Genomic DNA, 18,008 nt, shown 5'->3' with positions numbered 1-18,008 from the left:
TTATGCTGTTCCCCATCTTCTGTATTGCTGTTCAAGTCACCAGAGTCTATTGCAGCTTGTGCAAGTGTGGCATTGCAGGAAGCGATGGGTGCGGATCCAGGCTGCAATCCATATGCTTTTCCCAGCCACCCGTATGCAGCAAGGCTACAGCTCTTCACTGTTACCAAATAATATTATTTCAAAAGCTCCTTATAAAAACATGAGTAATTGGGCAAGTGACAAAGGGCTTTCTGTTTATCTTTTTGAACAATGGAAAATACCAAATAGCCACAATTTGTTCCAGTTATTTAGTGTCTTTGTTCCAAAGCCATTTTGTGGGCACAGGATTTAATTCTGCAAGAATGCAGAAAGATAGTGACTTGTTTTCGTGCTTAAAAAATAAATAAAATTACTACAATTTTAATGTTTCTTTACTAGGAATTTTTTTTTTACTTGCGTAATATAATTTTTACAACTTAAGGAAGATATTTTACTGTATATTACAAGTCTACGGTTATTTTAATAATCAAATGAGACTTTTAAATAGATGCTGTTATATTTGCTATTCCAGAGAATACTACAGTTTGGAAGAGCTTTGCACCGAGCTTGATGTTTGTACCCAGTGAATAGATTTGGTTTGCAAATTGGGACTAAGCAATTATCTAAACTAACACTAACCAAAACAAAATTATATTGAAATTTTATAGGCTGATAAAAGTAGGCAATGCTGATGAAAGTGGGAAATGGAGGAATGTGTGCTTTTTAAAGAGAAAACTTTGGAGGAGGAACACTTGCAAAAAATTATTCTTGCTGTCAGGCAGTTGTCAGAGAGAGAGAGATGAGTGAGGGTATAGAGCAAATAGTGCCACCTTCTGGCAATGTAATGGAAATATATGCTGGTCTGAGGTGGCATGTACGTGTGATAGACTTACTGATGGTATGTGTCAGTGATGTATGAGGCAATATGTAAGATTAGTTACGTATCCTGGAGAACCCAAATCCTTTTAAGGCATTGGGGCTAAAGAATCTAGAGATGGGCAAAGTGGATCGAATCCCCTAGGTTTATTCCAAGATGTGGAATAAACAGTCCATAGATGCCCACTCACTTGCCAGCTTTTGCTTTTTGTATTTTGACATCGCAAAACCTTTTCTTTAATTCTTCTGCCAAAGAGTTGGGCCTCATGGCACATAAAGCTGCTGGGAAGAACTACGTTTTAATCATGTTTAATTGTTCAATTCTGGTCTCTGGATGAACAAGAATGTCTTCCCAAGGTGTCAGATATCCCTGAGGTCTGCTTGGTTAATAGTCTGTTCGATTCTACAGTTATTATGAATCTGTTTTACAGTTGCTCTGGAAGACTTGGCATCTGCCTTCTGGTCGACGTGCCTACACCACAGGCAGGAATCTCATCAGGGGTCTTACCTGCCTTGTGTTTTGTTTTTCAGGTGGTACCCGAGAGATTGGGTCTGCTCTCACCAGGATGTGCATGAGGCACAGAAGTATAGAGTCCAAACTCCGGCAGTTCTCAAGGTGAGTGGCTCTGTGCCTTGCCTGGAGCTCGAGGTTCGTCTTTCATTTGCTTCTGGGGAACACCTAAAGCTCTTCACCAGCATTGGCTTTCCAGCTGATCTCTGAGAACAGCAGTTGTTTTCTCCCCCGCAGCACACTAGGTGTTGTGAGCAAGCAGGATTTCACTGCATATTCTGGGAACTGGGCTTGTCACCTCAAATCACTCTAAATGCTGCAGGTTCCCACTGTCGGTTCCTGTTGCTCAGTGCTGAGCAGTTGGCTGCTGATGAGACCGACCTGTCTTTGTTTCAGGACTTTAAGCTTTGTCACTAAATTTTAAAGCAGCAGCAAGTGTTGTGCTGCTTCCTCAGCTTACTGGAGAGCCCAAATAGCTTGCGGCCGAGAGAGAAACTTTCAGCAAACCAGTATGGAAAAGACAAATTCTCTCATCCGTTTTTTGCGGTTAAAGTTAGACTGGAGAGGTAATGGGAGAGAATTAACTCGTGTAAGCTGGGCTATACATAAACAACCTACTTCTGAAGTAAGTAGTGGTTTGCACGTGTGCCTTTTTTTAACCAGACTTAAAAGTTGTACTTGACCTGAGGTGAACCAAAATGATGCTTCCTCATTTGCCTGATGACCTGTGATGATTTTTCCCTTTTAAAGTAAAAACATTTGTGAAATTGGCATTGAGGAAACAACTTTAGTCTCTAGTTACCCCAGAGTTAGCTGTTTAAATGGTTTGATCCCAATCTCATTAATTAGTGGAGTGTTATTGGTGGTGTATCATGGACTCTACTGGTGAGAGGTGAGGCACATTGGTGGGCAGGATGTTGTTCACTTGTACAACTGCTCTGTCTTCTTGTGTGTATACATGTGTTATTTACGTTTATAATCTTCATGGCTGCATGAACCTTTCCAGTCTCCGGAGTATCCATTTAAACTGCTCTTTGTGTGACAGATGAGTATGATCTAACTGTTTACATTGGCCCTGGTTTGGGTCAGTCCTCTGGTTTATGCTCTGTTTCTCACTGTCCTGAACTTCTGCACAGTAATTCTGGTTATCTTGTGATGTGGATTTCTTTTTTGATCCAGTCCTTTCTTTTGCTTTCTCCAGCGTAAACATTTTTATGTTCTGATATTTACATTGTGACACTGGTAGCTGTCACAGCAAAAAGTAAAAATACTCCAATATTGACCTTGGCTCTCTATATAAGAATAGGGGCATCTGCAGGATTTGATTGCTCTTTGTGTTTTTTCAACAAAATTAGTGCTTTAATTGACTGTCTGATAAACCCACTTCAAGAACAGATGGAAGAGTGGAAGAAAGTGGCCAATCAACTGGATAAAGACCATGCAAAAGGTAGTTACAGAGGAAGAATTCTTTAATAGGAGTAAGATTGTAATATCAGCTTTTCTTCCTCTTTTCATGTTTGTACTGGGGAACTGAATGACGCGCTTAAATATGTATAGCAACTTGCCGTGGTTTGTGCCTCAAACCAGGACACAACTCTTCTGAAACACTCCCCTCCCAAAGTGCCTTACGAATTTTTAACCCTTGTACATACATTTTGAAGGTTTAGTTTGCAGGACCCCACGGGATGGGTTGTTTTTCTAGACTGGTAAGCGGTGACTAATTTTAAATCTGTTAGCCCACTCTCACTGTATGATCTCCAGTAGAGCAGAGGATTGGGGATGCCGCACCTATCGCTGCAAAGCTCTGGGGTGTAGTTAAAAGCTCACTAAGATCGTGTGATGTCTCAGCCATAGCGTTCTCCAGAGAATGCACAGCCCTGTAAAACATTCAGCATCGTTATTTTATATCTGATGCGATACAGAAATGTGCACCTAGGGAACGGGAAAGCTGTGTCATTGGACACGGGATGCTCGGAGCTGCATTGCTGATGGCTGCTCTAGAGGCTTTCCTGGGGGAATGAGCAGGAAGCAGCAAAGTCTTGCACAGCAAAAGCGTGTTGGTAGATGCCTTTGGCTATTCAAACTTGTACTGGGGGTGATGGCCCTCTCGCATGGCTGCTGAAAGCAGGTTAGAGTTCCACACTGACCCTCAACTTTTGCTATGTCTGAAAGGAGCAACATCACCATAGTTTGTCTTGGGGAGGGTGAGAACTGATGGGAAGGAGTGTGCTGGCCTCCAGAAGAGGATTTGCTTCTTGCCCCACTCTTACTGTGGTCAAATAGAAGCAGCTAAATCAGCAGCTCTTGAAAAAATTTCCACTTTGTGCTCCAGAGAGCACAAAGCATGTAGTGAGGAGGAAGGAGGAACCTGGGTTCCTGCAGGTAGGGGTGACTCTGGCCAAAGTGGCAGTGAGATTTAGGGTTTAGTGGGTAGACTTGCGTGTGGGGGGTGCAGTTGGCCCCGGTACAGTTCCTGTGCCTGCCACCAGCCTGCTTCTGTTTTTCCATCTATAGAAGAGTAGTAACATTGACCTCCTTTGTTAAAGTGTATGTGTATATGTATATACATGCATACATGCCTTTTATCCTTTTTTTTTTTTTAAAGTATCGGTTTTCATATCTGGTACCTTTAGTGTGCCTGGACTAGAGGTGGAATATTTTGTTCTGGGATTTTAATTCTCCCGGGATTTGCAGCTCATCTGAAAATGAGGACAACTGCAGTGTGCTCCACTTCATCAGAAAGAGCTGGCAATGTGACCCTTCCTTGGGCAAAGTTTTAGCATCCTCTCCCTCTGCCCGACTCTCATGCTGGAGAGGGATCACAGGATATTCTCTGCCTTGCCATTTCTGGGTACTTGTTTTTGAACACAGATGTTTCGAGAAACCTGTCATCTCTGTTTTCCATTCCTGAGAGTGGATGAGTCTCTGAAATGAAAAGCACTCTAATTTTGTACTGTGTTCTCAGTTGTTATTTCTGTAAAGGCTTTGTTTATTTGGGAAAGATTTTGGTATGTGAATGTGCTCACACCCTAAAATGTTACATTAAGCCAAACATATAGGCACTACAAAATGCGAGTTTTAAGTTGCTTTGATTAATAGTAGCTGTCCTCTTAAAATTTGTAGTCTAATATTTTTAAATATAGCCTTTTCTGTGAAAAACATCCATTTTAACATCAAGTATGTTGATAATAGAGATTGTGTGTTTTTTTAGAATACAAAAAAGCCCGCCAAGAGATAAAAAAGAAATCGTCTGATACACTGAAGCTACAGAAGAAAGCAAAGAAAGGTAACTTGCTCCATACTTTTACTGTTAAAAACCTTTTGTGCTCTGCTCATTGACAAAGATTGAACAGTGATAGGACTTTTCTATTGTAATAATTCAGTCCCCTGTAATGTATTCCTGGTACATACCAGGGTACAATTACTATGTGTCATTTAAATCATATTCTGAAGCTGCTGTCTAATGTTCTTATACAAAAGCCTTAAAACTGTTTGTACAAAGTCAATCATGTTCTAAAATAGAGCGCTTGCTGCTAACTTATTCCTGTTAGAAACCTTGACACTGTAATACGACTTGTGCAGATACCTGTAAAATTTTCTAGAATCTTTTGGAATAATATAAAAAAAGCCATTATGTAAATGTGCTGTAACTATTAACATTTCTTGCTGTTCTCCTTTTCTACCACCTTTCTTCTTTTTTTTTTTTTTTTTTTAACAGCCTGTAATCTTCTACGCCTTACATTATTCCTCAGAGTGTGAGAAGGTGGCATGGGTTGTTGTCAGGGGGAGGGCACTCGGCAACCATAAAAAACTAAAGATTAGTAAGAAAAGAAAGGGAGGTCTCCCCAAAGGCAATCTGTCTTTTTTAGCAGCTGAATCTCATGCTCCTGTTGCTCTCCCACCACCATCTTGTCACAGGGGTTTCATCATCATGGGAATGGAAACGTGCATCACTGATAGCTGCAGCATTGCCATCACTAAGGGTTTTGCTTGGCCAAGTGCAAACCCCACCAAGCTTTGGAAAAATGATACGGAGCTTGTACAGAAGCAGACTTTCTGGTTCTCTTTCCTGGCACTGGGCTCTTCCCAGCCGGGTAGGAAGTGTGCTTTGAGCAGCTCTCAGTTGCAGGTTGCAACTTGTGCTTCCCCTCCCGCCTAAAAACTGTGAGCCCAGGGACAAGCAAAATAAATGCTGGGGCGGGGAGTTTCTTGAACTTTTAAAATTGTGTGTTATCCAGAACAGATGAGCTGTCTCTAACTGTTCTTCCTAATAGGTGAGTCAATAATTACGCTGGTGGAAAGCCACATGACTGGAAAACTGCTCCTGAGTTTTAGCTGACTTTAGATGAGGGATGAGGGAGGGAGAGATGGAAGCCAGCAAGAGGGAGCTTAGCTCAGTAGGCTCTGTCTGTCTGTCCATGAAAAAGTTTAGTGTTTTAAATCAGAATGGTCATCTTCAGGGGGACATGATTTTTTGGGCTAAGATTTTATTTTTGGGTGATGTGTAAACATGTTTCTTATTTTGTGTGGCAAATTGTTTCACTGCATAACAACAGCTTTATAAAGTCTGTGATATTCCCTCTGTTTCTTTTCCTTTCTTCCCCCTCTTTCTGGTCTCATAGCTTGTTGTCCCTGGTGATACAAACTCAATGCATGGTAGGTGAGAGCTAAGAAAAGCATGTCCGTGATCTGGGAAGAAGGAACTATTCTTTGAACCTGTTTCAATGAATTGACAGCTATCTGGCTCCATCTCCCTTTTATCCTGCTTCTCAGTATTGAATAAATCAAACTGCAATCCTGGAGGAGGAGACAGCATTTTCTGTAAGGTGGGAAGAGGAGAGAGAAGCATTTAAAGCCATCTGGAAAAAAATCCCACTGTTCTTGTACTGCAGATGCCGCTGTAGGTGTCTGTCAGCAGTGGTTAAAGCAAGTGGACTTTCTCCCTGGATTTTCTCGGTTCCTGTCTCCCTCCCCAAATGTGGGCCATGTCTAGTAAGGGGGGTCAGCACACTGGTGTCTTGTCCTCCTTCAGGATTAAATATCTTTGAGTGGGGAGTGGAGCAGGCATCATTTTGCTGTCATTTTTATAGCAGCCATGCTATGACTGAAATCTTTTTTTGTCTTTTTTTTTTTTTTTTGTCATTCCCTTGGTTAATTTTGCTGTTATGGCATGCTTTTGGAGTTGTCCATGAACCTTAGAACTGCTTTCACACATGAGGTGTTTGGGTCCAGAGCACAAACCCAATGGGATTGAAGTGGGGTTAAAGCTGGCCACAGAGGGATGTGTACAGGCAATGTAGAAGCAATGAAGACACCCGGGTAGTCAGTATAATATAGGGGGAAGGAGGAGCTGCAATATTTTTGAAGAGCTGAGAGTTGTTCTCATGGCCCCTGGGGAGGAGAGATGCAGTGAAGTGTTGAGGGTCATATGGATGTGAGAATGAATGCCCAAAGCCGCTGGCCCTGTGGTTTCCCAGCACAAGTGGGCGCAAGGTGGGAGGAAGTTCACCCTGTCTTCTTGCAAGTTATCTACAATGCTTAAATAGAGAAGAAAAGAAAAGTAGCAGATGCTTATTCCCCTCTTTGCCTTTTTGATCCCTACCTTGAAGGAATAAAGCATTGGTCTGAGTGCAATGTCAAATGTTGTTGTAAAAACCTTTTTGTATGTACCCACCTTGATAGATGTGTTTAATGTGCTATGTGGTGAAGTATGTTGCTCTTGCTGTCAGTGAGGGATGAAAAAAATCAAGAAGGGATTTATTTATAAAATAATAAAGCTGCAGAATTTATTCTGCTTTAGGTCACAAATGAGGTTTGAACTATGAGCATGGAAACTCTTGGGTGAAACTGTCCTGTCAGGCGTATGGCTGAGTCCACTGTGTCTTCGACTCTCCTGTTTCCCTGTTACTCAGACTTTTTTTTGTTACTCAGACTTTTTTTGTTCTATTCTTACCCAAGCAGAACCTGTCCCTTTGATTTTTCTCTAAAGTTACTGACTCACCTATGGGAACTCTAAAACAACCAATTCATTCCCTTCCTAGCGCTTGTAAGAATATTTTTAAATTAACCTTATGATCATCCGTGGGCAAGTGAGATGTTTGCTGAATTCTGGATTTGCTTAAATACCGTGCATGCTACGTCCTTCAAGCTTCCTCTGCTGTGACTGGATGGGAAAGTGGTTTTCTTCTGCTTTGGGCAGTTTCAGATCTAGGAACTCAAATATAACCCTCTACTTTTCTCATTCGCATCATGGCAGTGGTGTCCTGTCTCCCTCTCGTATCCAACGGCTGCAGCATGCGTAGCAGCTCCTTGCTCCTTGCCTGCATCTCAGGGACATTTGGGAGAGCCTGCGTGGCTCATCCTGACAGGAGCGCTACAGGTTGGGCACCGCACCTTAGCGCTCAGGGCCTGAATACATCGGGGTTTGCCTGTTCTCTGCCTGGTGCATGGTCTCTGTTTGTTCTGGTTCCATGCGGCCAAGTTGAAAGTTCAGGCTGGGTGTTTAAGATCATTTATTAGAAAGTATGTTTGCAGAGTAGGTGTGTTAATTACAATAAAGGTGTTTCCACAGCGTAAAGTAACAGGGAAAACGCCAAGGTTTCCAAACAAAACAAAAAGGTGTTAGGGCTCCTCTTTGGAAGTTTGCTGGAGTGTATCTGGTAAAATGATATGTCTGTGTGTAAATGAAGGTCTATCATTTCAAAGACCTTACAGGGATAATTTTCATTCATTTCGTTGTCTTTGACTGTAAAAAAAAATAAAAATCCTTATGAAGTCTAAATATATGTAGTCTAAATAGGAACCTGATGCGCTTCCCAGATCCATGCAGTCCTTGGGGGTGTCATGGTGATCCTCAGGGTGCATCCTTTTCCTTACCCCCTCGCTCCCAAGCGGAACAGTGCATGTTGCCCTCCCCAGTGTTGAAACTTAGCTCTTGCTGAACAGATTAAGCAACATAGTGTGTGGAACTGCATACATCTTCTAAATTGCTCTTTGTTTTCAGACAAACATTGGACATCAGAAGTTAGCCCAGCTAACCTGAGTCAGCAGAATAATTATGCATATATTTAAAATAAATTCCGTGTTTAGGTTTCTGCTGAGTCAAGGCCTCATAAGTGGATCCATAGCTGCTAGAAGCTGTTGATGCTATATTGAATTCAGAGCAGAGACAGCAGCTGTGGCTCTGCATGTAACCATTTTGGAAAGTTAACAAAATGCATGATTCTTAGTTTAAAAAAAAGTGTCAAGTGACTAACTTAATATGTAGCTGAATGTATATGTAAAATCTGGAGTGCACGTTGGCTTTATTTTCTGTATTTCAGCTTGGCTATTAATGATTAACTAGACAGGTTTCCCTTCTGCCTATAACTTAACTGGTAGGTTTAATTTTCAGGTTCTTCGTGTGGAACTGTGTGTGAGCTTTGAGGAAAATGTTTAAATCCAAACAGATTTGGGAAAAAAAAGTTTTATGTAACGCTCCCAATAATATAACATGTATTAATGTGAAAACTGAGTTTTATCTCTAAGCCATTTGTAGAAGATTCTGCAGAGTGCCCTTCACATGCAGTACGACATTTCATCTTGTGTCCCATCAGCATTGAGTATCCAAACTCGCAACCTCTACTTTTGAGTATGCAGCAGTTTTGGAAAGTATTCTTACTTTTAATGAAGTTGAGAGAGTAGAAAGAGATTATTAATTTACTGTAATACTGCCAAAAGTGCTTTTTCTTCCCTTCCTCCCAGTTAGCAAAGATGACCTGTTTGTGTTTTAGAGCCTTTGCAGCTGGTTTTGTGTTACACTCTGGTCTTTGAAACTGTAGTATTGTTATATTCCTCTCAAGGATGATTGTGCAAACCCCATGACTCTTAACTGAAAAACATGAAGCTCTTCAACGTAATTATAACCAGGGAACATCTCAGTTCTTAAAGCAAATGCTGACATTCTCATTCAAGTGCCTTGCACTTTTTCTGTACTTGGCGCTTGCCCTGTCTGGAGTGGCAGGCTGGGGAGGGAGGACCCCTGGCCAGACCCTGTCGCTGCTAGGAGATAGCTGTACTCCTCTAAATTGATCAAGTGCGGCTTGATGACTAAAGTGAGAGCCAGAACTCACTATGGAGTCAGTATGATACAGCTCAGAAGGAGGGAAGTTAATGAGCAAATTATCCTTATCTATTGCAGGGAAGAAATCCTGTGTGGATGAGGCCACGGTGCCCACGGGGGATTTTTATTGTTCCCCCCCCAAGCTTATAATGTAAGCTCCACTTTATAAAAATTCAGTAAAGACATGTTGCAAAATCAGTGACTGGAGATATTTCTTTGATTTCTTTTCATTCCTTGAGTTTTGAATGCCTCTTGATAGTTCCCCTCCTTTTGACAGCAAGCCAGGTTTATTGCAAAACTTTAGATATAAACTTTATATATCATTTTATATATAAAGGTTTTTAATTAAAATATACATATCATGGTTAATCTTTTTGATGTTCTTCCACATTGCATCAGCAATTAGTTTTTCATTTAATTAACAATCTGTTGCAGTAATTGCAGTAGAGAACATCAAAAAGCGCTGTGGTTACTAACGCAGCACCCGCCTAGAGTTTTGCAAGTTCCCAAGTTCCCTCTTCCCTGCGAGGGGATGAGCTTTGTGCCACTTCATCAGCTTGACCAGAGTTTGACAGATGTCTGTGTTGTGCACCTCCTCTGAAGCACGGGTTAGCGTGTTCTCACCTAAGAATCTGCAAGCTAAACAAAGTTCCTAAACTGGTTTAAGTCCCTCAAAATAACACTGTGTGGTAAATAACCGGGAGTTTCATTTGCAACAGCTCATCAGGAAGCAAAGCTAACGCATTTGTCTTTATCAGCAACGGAAGAAGTGAAAATAGTCAAGTCCAAACTGCTCGCTCTCTTGTCTTGGCGCTGATGATAATGTCTAAACTCTAGGAATGCTGGAACACCAGTTTGACTTTTTTTATTTTCCTTTCTGTGTCAATTTTGTGTCCTGCAATTTCTCACCATGCGCACCTGCCTGACAGCTGAGGCTCTGGGTAAGTCTGTGCCATGCTGTAACCCTGGTGGCTGGTTTATTGTAGCCCTTGCTGTGGCCTCTTTATGGTGTCTGGTCTTCACTAACTGCCTAGACTTTAATTTCTAATGAAACTAAAATATTGCTTAATCTTAATGAACAAACCATCTTTTGATTTATTTTCTTTTGGCATCTAATTGGAACACTGTAAAAGAAGAAAACCAGTATTGCAGATAAACCTCTGGTTTATTTTAGAAAGGGATTAACATGGACTGATAAATCATGTCACAGTTGGGAGAGAAGTTAAATGGAATAGACATGTCATCAAGGTGATGTTCAAATAATTGAATATCTTATTGTTAATATGACTTTTAAAGTCTAGAGCTTAAAGTCCTTAATGTTGTTCTTTGTAAACCTGTGATCCAAGTCCCCCTTTTTTCTGAAAATCGCATGCACCTTTCTTAACCAATAGATAAGAAATCACTATATTTAACTTCTTGCTGGGGAAGGGGTGGAAATCAGCATCACAGTTGTCTCCTCTTTTGCTGCCTGTTCACATCTCAAATCTGTTTAAATCGGGGTGCTGTTTCAGTTGTACTGCAAATCTAAGATCTTTTTGTGAATGAAATGGGGTGTTTCTGAATTTGAGGGAAATAATCATACCTCCACTTGTAGGCGTAATGATGTAGGTGTTGCCCTTTGGAGAAGCCTGGATTAATTAGATCGGGAGACTCATAACCGAGGTGCCTTGGCTGGACTCCTGGAGCTGGGCACCGTGGTGCATGCTGCTTGTCCCCTTTTTTGAAACCACACTTTGTGTTTTTCCTGGCTTGTAATTAAATCTGGAAGCTTCCTATGGTAACTGGGAACTTTTCTTTTAATGGACAGCTTAGCATTTTTGAACACGAGCAGCTGATTCAGGTTTCAAGTAGCCACCAGAAAGATGCAGATTTGGTTGCTGAAGGGGTCGGAATTTAACCCCAGCAATGAGGTTTTCCACCTTTCCTTAAATGGAGGCAAAATTCTCCTGTTCTCAGCCTAGATCTGTATTAGTTTATTTGTTGGCTTGACTGTGCAAGACTTAAAGGGGTTGTTCATCCTGGCAGCTGAAGCAGGTATGCTCTTGTGAAGAAGGTGATTTGGGAATGAATGACTTGGAGCCTGCTGTGGTTTGTATGGGTAGAGATGTACTCAGCATTGTCTTATAAAGTATCCATCTTGAACATTCAAGCTCTGTGCAGATACCTGGAAAAAGTGTGAGGGAGCACTCTTTTAAGTGAGAATGTGGTAAATAATAATTTCATCAATATTCTCTGCATTACTTTGTCAATAACAGCATTAACTTCAGCAGTCAGACTTGCATTGAGAACATTGTTCTCCTTCACTGTTGCTGACAGCTTTGCTAGTTTGTCTTATAATATATAGGTATGAAATTGGGTTGAAAATTATGTTTGCTTTTTTTCTTCTACCTAATGTTTCCTTTACTAAAGTTCTTTTCCAACAATGGTTATTTAAGAAGCTGCATGAGGCTTTCACCTGGGATTCACACAGGACACTGTAAAACTGAGGGTTTAATGCATGTTGCTCCTTTAAAGCTCTTCCACGTCACGATAATGATGTAAAGCACCTGCTCTGAAAGCAGCATATTAAGACTGTCGTTGGACTAGCAGTGGATTTGTGTTAATATTGATGAGAAGCAGTTCAGCTCTCTGCAGTTTATTAGCTGTTGCTTGCCTGTGTCAAGCTGCAAGTCCCAGGGCTGTTGGAGCATGGTGCTGCTGAAGAACTCAGTCTGCAACTTCTGGTCCTGCATTTCTGCTCCTCTCTGCAGCAGCAGAGCTCCACTTTGAGAAAGACTGGATTTGAATTTCTCCTTAGTTTTCAGATTGTTGACTTGTTCTTCCAAGTGCAACCAGATGTGCTCTGCAGAGCCATCCCTACATCATGTCTGGCTGGTTCCAGACCAGAGACCTGTGACTACATTTGATGCTTTTGACCATTTCTAACACTGATTGCTTTGTTGGTTCATTCAAATCTGTCTGCATTGGGATAGGAGTGTCCTTCCAGGTGCGCTTTTACAGCTGCTCCGTGATGAGACTGTTCTGGAACTATTTTCTGTCATTACCATAGTTATATTAGTTTGGAAATGTTTCTGAACAGGTAACCTAAAGGCCAGAGAATGTGGGCTGGAGAGAATAATCAATTGCTGATACTCCTTATGAAAGTGTGCCTCATGTCCACAGTAAAAATAGTGCAATCAGTTGTCAGGAATGCCATAGACAATTGACCTTCCCCTTGTAATTCAAAGGGAAAAGAACTGCTTTGATCTCCAGTGGTTAATGTTCCCTTCTGAGATAAGGAGCGGATCCAAACTAGCGGAGCCCCAAGGTGGGTGAGGAGCAGAGGTGATCAGCAGTTGACTATCACATCCTCAGTGTCCTTTGGCTGTAGGACTGCCGTTGAGAGGCTGTGCTCTGCTCTGCTTAGCAAAGGGAACTGGTTAAATTGGACAGAAATCTATCCTGTCCCTCAAAGTGCTGAGCTGTCTGAGAGCTGTGGGAGGCAGCTGGCGATTCAGGGAGTGGGAAGAGTTATGCCTGATTTCAAAAGACTTGCTAGATTGATGTCTGCATTGTGGAACTTTCAAAGGATGTTAATAAAGCTTTCCTGCTCCTAAAAGATGAGTTGCAAGGAGACATCAGCAGCAAGCTGTATTCATGTCGTGTAAACATCTGACTTCAGTGCCTCATCTAAATGATTCACCTAAGCTTGTTTCCTGCTCTGAATTATACCCCGGACAGCTCGTGTGTTTTCATTAACTACATAGGTGCCCAAAAGCCATAGCATAAAAACGGGTCCGTGAAAGTAGCGGTGAGGAGATGGTATGTCTGTTAATGTCCTGACTCAGTTCAAGGAATAAAATGGAAACTTCGTAGAGGTACAGAGAATATTGGAGAGCAGTGCAGTTTTACACGCGCTTTTGCCAAAGGGTTAAAATACACAGTTTGAACTTTATCCTGATGACTTCGTTGAATTGAGTGAGCTACACAGGTGTAAATGAGGTTTATTTTTGCCCCATGTTTTGGGTGCTCTGGTCCAAGACACGCTGCTCTGTGAGGTCCGCGTAAATTACTAAAATGCACTGTAACTGAAGCCACTCTATCAATGGTGTCCAGTTGCTTTCTAAGTGTGTGTCTTCTCACTGTGTAGGCGCATACATTTAACAAGGATTTACTGTGTTAAGTGCATGATCATATGGTGGAGCAGCTGAACGTTTACAGCAGTTTTGCAGAGCTGAACTAAGGAGTGTGTGATTTAGTTCGCAGCTAATATATCTTGCATTTGGTACGTCCACGCTAGTGAGCCCGTATCTAGGTTTAAGCAATGTGAGATTGCTTCACCTGCTGTGATTTCCACACAACTCTCAAAATAAGGGCTCGGAGCAGTAACGCAAATCTCAGTTTCAGGAATTTGGAATAGAGTCCAGAGAAGTATAAAATGTTTAATCACTGCATCTGATAACAAAGTAGAGTATGGGGAGGGGCCTGAAATGTAGAGAATGGTCTTCAAGCAGAAAGGCCCAGTTTGTCTCCTAAGGATGACAGGCACAGGACTTTCAGGGAGTTATCCAAAACTGTTCTATAACTTGTTTCTGGCAGACGCTAATTTTGAGAGGAAGCAGGTGACTGCAACTTCAGCATCAGTGATTTTCGAAGTTATTTACTTCCAAAACAGTTTTATGACCACATTGCAGTCGTCAGCCTGATCTAGAGAATCAGGCACTGGGTGTTCCTTCTGGCAGTTTGGTACCCAGGTGGCCTTGGTGGTGGCTGTGCCAGTGTTGGACTGCACGGGATTCTTCGAGGATCCATCGCAGAGCTCTGCTTGTGGGTATCTGTGCAATTTTATCTGGACTATGTCTCACTCTGTACAGAGGAGATTTGGATATATCCAGCCTTTAATGAGTCTAAGTCAGCGTGATTCTCTTTGCTTCCATTGCTGCTCTGTTTCCTGCGGCTCGGGCTGTGTATTAGTGCAGTGGAGCTGATGACTTCATCTCGCTCTGGAGCATTGAAGAAATACATATGATAATAAGGCAAAGGTTTTCCTGTGTAACTCTGACCTTGATTGTACTATACACATCAAGAGACCTTTTTTTCTTCCTCTTGCTCGTAGCTTTTGATTCTCCATGCAGAATGGTTATTGTCCATAAAAACTGATTTTGGGTAGCTGCTTGTAACTCACCCACCATTTTTCAATGTTGTCTTCCTGGTATTTAGCAACAGTGGCATGAATATATATCTGGATACTTAATTTGCATGTGATGGTGTTTCTGGGAGATTAGAGACAAATTTACACAACTGAGGTTCTTTAGAATATTTATGGGTGTAAACTGCATGAAAACACCTTGCAACTGCAACACTGTTGACTCAGCAATACTGTGGCTGAGCAGCAGCTCTTCATTGCTAGAGGAATAAGTTTTTGGCATGATGCAGAGTAAGCAGTTGGCGCAGAATAAGATACTTAACTGTCACGGAAAGTTTTGGTGTTATGAGTTGACTATAATTATTACAGTGATAATTAATACAGCTTTCTGATTGCAAAACATTGGATTTTTTTTATTTCAATAGACAAATACTGGACATTAATATGCATTTGAGATGTTGATAGTTTGTTTTTTTTTCTTTTCTTTTGGACTTGGGAACAAAGAAAACTGTTTTAGCCATTGCTTGTGTAGATTACTTGAATCCAGTGGTCCAAAGATCAGTAACATGTTCCTAATATCTCATAGAGGAGATCCTTCAATCCTTTAATGACCCTACAAAGTTGTCATTAGGACCTTTCTAAGCATAGAAGTAGGAAGAAAGAGAAATATACCTGGAGTTAGTAATTAATATCCTCCCAATTAGTAAGATACTGATTTTCAGCAAGCATGATGGGAAGGATTTATACAGCTTACACTTTGAGAAGGTCCTTATGTAAAATGCTGTCTTTGGCTTGTTGAAACTTTTTGAATTGAGATGGATTTCTATTCTATGCAAAAGGAAAAAAAAAAAAAGCTATGAAATGCTTGATTTAATTGGGGGAAAAAAAAGCCTTACTAATTTGAATTAAGGGAAAATGCTGGTTGAGACTTGAATTGCAAAAGCACAATCTGGCAGCGGTGCTGGCTGAAAATAAGGTCGTCCTCTATGGAGATCCACAGTTTTGACAAAATGTACTCTTGATTGTTTCCTGCATACAGGACGGGGTGACATTCAGCCCCAATTGGACAGTGCTTTACAAGATGTCAATGATAAGTACCTGCTGCTTGAAGAAACCGAGAAGCAAGCTGTCAGAAAAGCTCTGATCGAGGAGCGCGGTCGATTCTGTACTTTCATCTCGATGCTGCGACCCGTGATAGTAAGAGCTCTCTGTTTAAGTCGGTACAATTCACAAATTGGATAAGTGGCCAAAAGCCTCTAAAAAGAGTACCTTGTTATGTCTTAGGGATGAATTTCTAGAGCCATAGAAACTAGCCAAAACTCAAGCTGCATCTCTGCCTAGGAAGTGGTGAGAGTTGGACTCTTTCTTTTAGGCATCCGGGGTAATTCAGCAATCGGAGACACTGAATGCTTTCAAGATGACTAATGGGAAAACAATGGGCACAAAGATTTAAGTGGGCTTGAGTTCCCTAACCGTACCGACCTGAGACATTGCTAATGCATTTTTTTCGCTGCTTTTTTTTCTTAAAATCGCATTTTAATATTCCTACTCCAGTGCTAGGACTGATAAATGTTTCAAGACCTCCCCTGTGTATATAATGACATTATCTGACAGATTGCAGGCTGCTTCCATGCAGTTTTCTGGCAGCTCTTTTCCTCCTACATGACAGCTTTTTCAGTTCATTGAAAAGATTTAAGTATATTTTCATAATCTCAGGTTGTCTGAAGCCCGGCGATGAATCGTTTGTGGCTTTGTGCAAGTATGATGCATTTCTGAAGGGTCTCCAGCACACTGGGAAAATGTTCCCAATGCTTGTTTACTAAGAGCATCAGTCTCAACAGAAAACCATGTTTAGAGAAGTAGGGAGGTGATGGCTGAGCAGGAGGAGGTGGATTGCAGACTCTGAGGACCTAGGTGAAATTACCATGGTAGCTAAGGGATTACTATGGTAACTTACGGTGCAGGAATCATCTGAGTTAGCTGTTGATGTAGCTTGACCCAGAATGAATCATAGGTGCATTAATGCTTTGTACCTTTATCTCAAAGTTTCCAAAAACTAGAAAAAGTATAAGTTTAACACCTGTTTAGGTTCAAGGTTAAAATCCATAGGGCACATTCGTGAGTATACATAGAAGAATTAAATCTTTCCCAAATACAGTAAAAAACCCACTTTTTCTGAAGATGTCACAAAAAGAAGGCTGAGAGTTATCTCACTGATGAGATAAAGGATTTCTGGACTCAGAACTTACAGCAATCTTAAAGTAGTTATAAAACTCTAAATTAATATTTCCAACCCTCTTTCATATGTAGTGGTTGCTTAATGGGAAAAGAAAAAGCAGCTCCGCTGAGCATTCCAACAGTCGTCAGCAAAAAGAAAAAGCTTATGTATTGTGCTATGGGTCCGATTTTTAAAACCAAGGCAGTGATTAGCCTTGCTCTTTTGTCTCTTCAGGAAGAAGAAATATCAATGCTAGGAGAAATAACCCATTTACAAACCATATCAGATGACCTGAAAAGTCTCACCATGGATCCACACAAATTGCCATCTTCAAGTGAACAGGTTAGCTCTTGTTACCTGGAAAACATTTGTATTTGTAGCTTGTACCGGTTTTCCCTTTGTGTTTTAAGAAATACTGACTACTAGCATTTAGTGGCTTAATATTATGTTTTGTAGATGCTTCACTGCAGCATGGTAATTTTTAACATAAGCAATTTAAAAAAAAAATTATTTTGAAGTACCTACTGAGTGCTCGTGAAGTGTTTGGTGAGACCAGTGTGAAGTGGTAGCAGTACCACTTTGAAGTATATGAAGATGGCCAATTTCTGCTGAGGGTACATGAGCAATTAGTGTCATCTCCTTGCCCTACATTTGAGCATCCCTATCTTTATGTGGTCGCGAGATTGCTGAGATTAAATAGCTTGATGGGGTCTACCATTTGAACATTTTTCCATGCTGTCCTTAAACTGCATAGGAAAATGTGTACCACTAAATGACTCCAAATAGTACCTTTTTCTCCAAGCCTGCTCTGTGAACTCGGTTTTCTTGTCATACATTAATTACCTTATCATTCACCTAGAATTGTAAAGGAGGGAAACTCTGCTGTGGTTGAATATTGAATTTTCAAATATTTTTTTAAAATGCAACAGTTTTTAAACTCTAAGGCTGTAATAGTTTTTAAGGAAAAAACCCAAACCAGAACAGCTGAAAGCATGGATAAAATAAATCTCCAGTTTTACTTTTTTGAGTATTTTCCATTCAAATCTGAGTTTTCCTTCTGTGATAGCAGCCCTAGTGTTGAAGTGTGGTAGTTCCTGGAAAGCCAAGGATGAAGCTGACTCTCCTGTGTAATATAGACAGTGTAATTCTGGAGGAGAAC

General features: G+C 41.0%; 1 protein-coding gene across 1 annotated transcript in view; it reads left to right on the top strand.

Moving 5' to 3' along the window:
• Positions 1-18,008, top strand: part of MTSS1 (metastasis suppressor 1) — a 112,652-nt gene that overhangs the window by 77,990 nt on the left and 16,654 nt on the right. Inside the window, exons 5-10 of the mRNA XM_009881047.1 lie at positions 1,426-1,510; positions 2,761-2,852; positions 4,617-4,691; positions 10,436-10,447; positions 15,671-15,828; positions 17,084-17,191. Coding sequence (XP_009879349.1) covers positions 1,426-1,510; positions 2,761-2,852; positions 4,617-4,691; positions 10,436-10,447; positions 15,671-15,828; positions 17,084-17,191 — 530 coding nt within the window. The remainder of the gene's footprint in view (positions 1-1,425; positions 1,511-2,760; positions 2,853-4,616; positions 4,692-10,435; positions 10,448-15,670; positions 15,829-17,083; positions 17,192-18,008) is intronic.

Source organism: Charadrius vociferus, unplaced genomic scaffold (genome assembly GCF_000708025.1).
Source record: "Charadrius vociferus isolate BGI_N301 unplaced genomic scaffold, ASM70802v2 scaffold2, whole genome shotgun sequence".
Taxonomy (NCBI): Eukaryota; Metazoa; Chordata; class Aves; order Charadriiformes; family Charadriidae; genus Charadrius; species Charadrius vociferus.
Note: the sequence above shows the minus strand (reverse complement) of the source record. Positions and strands in the feature narration are given on the sequence as shown.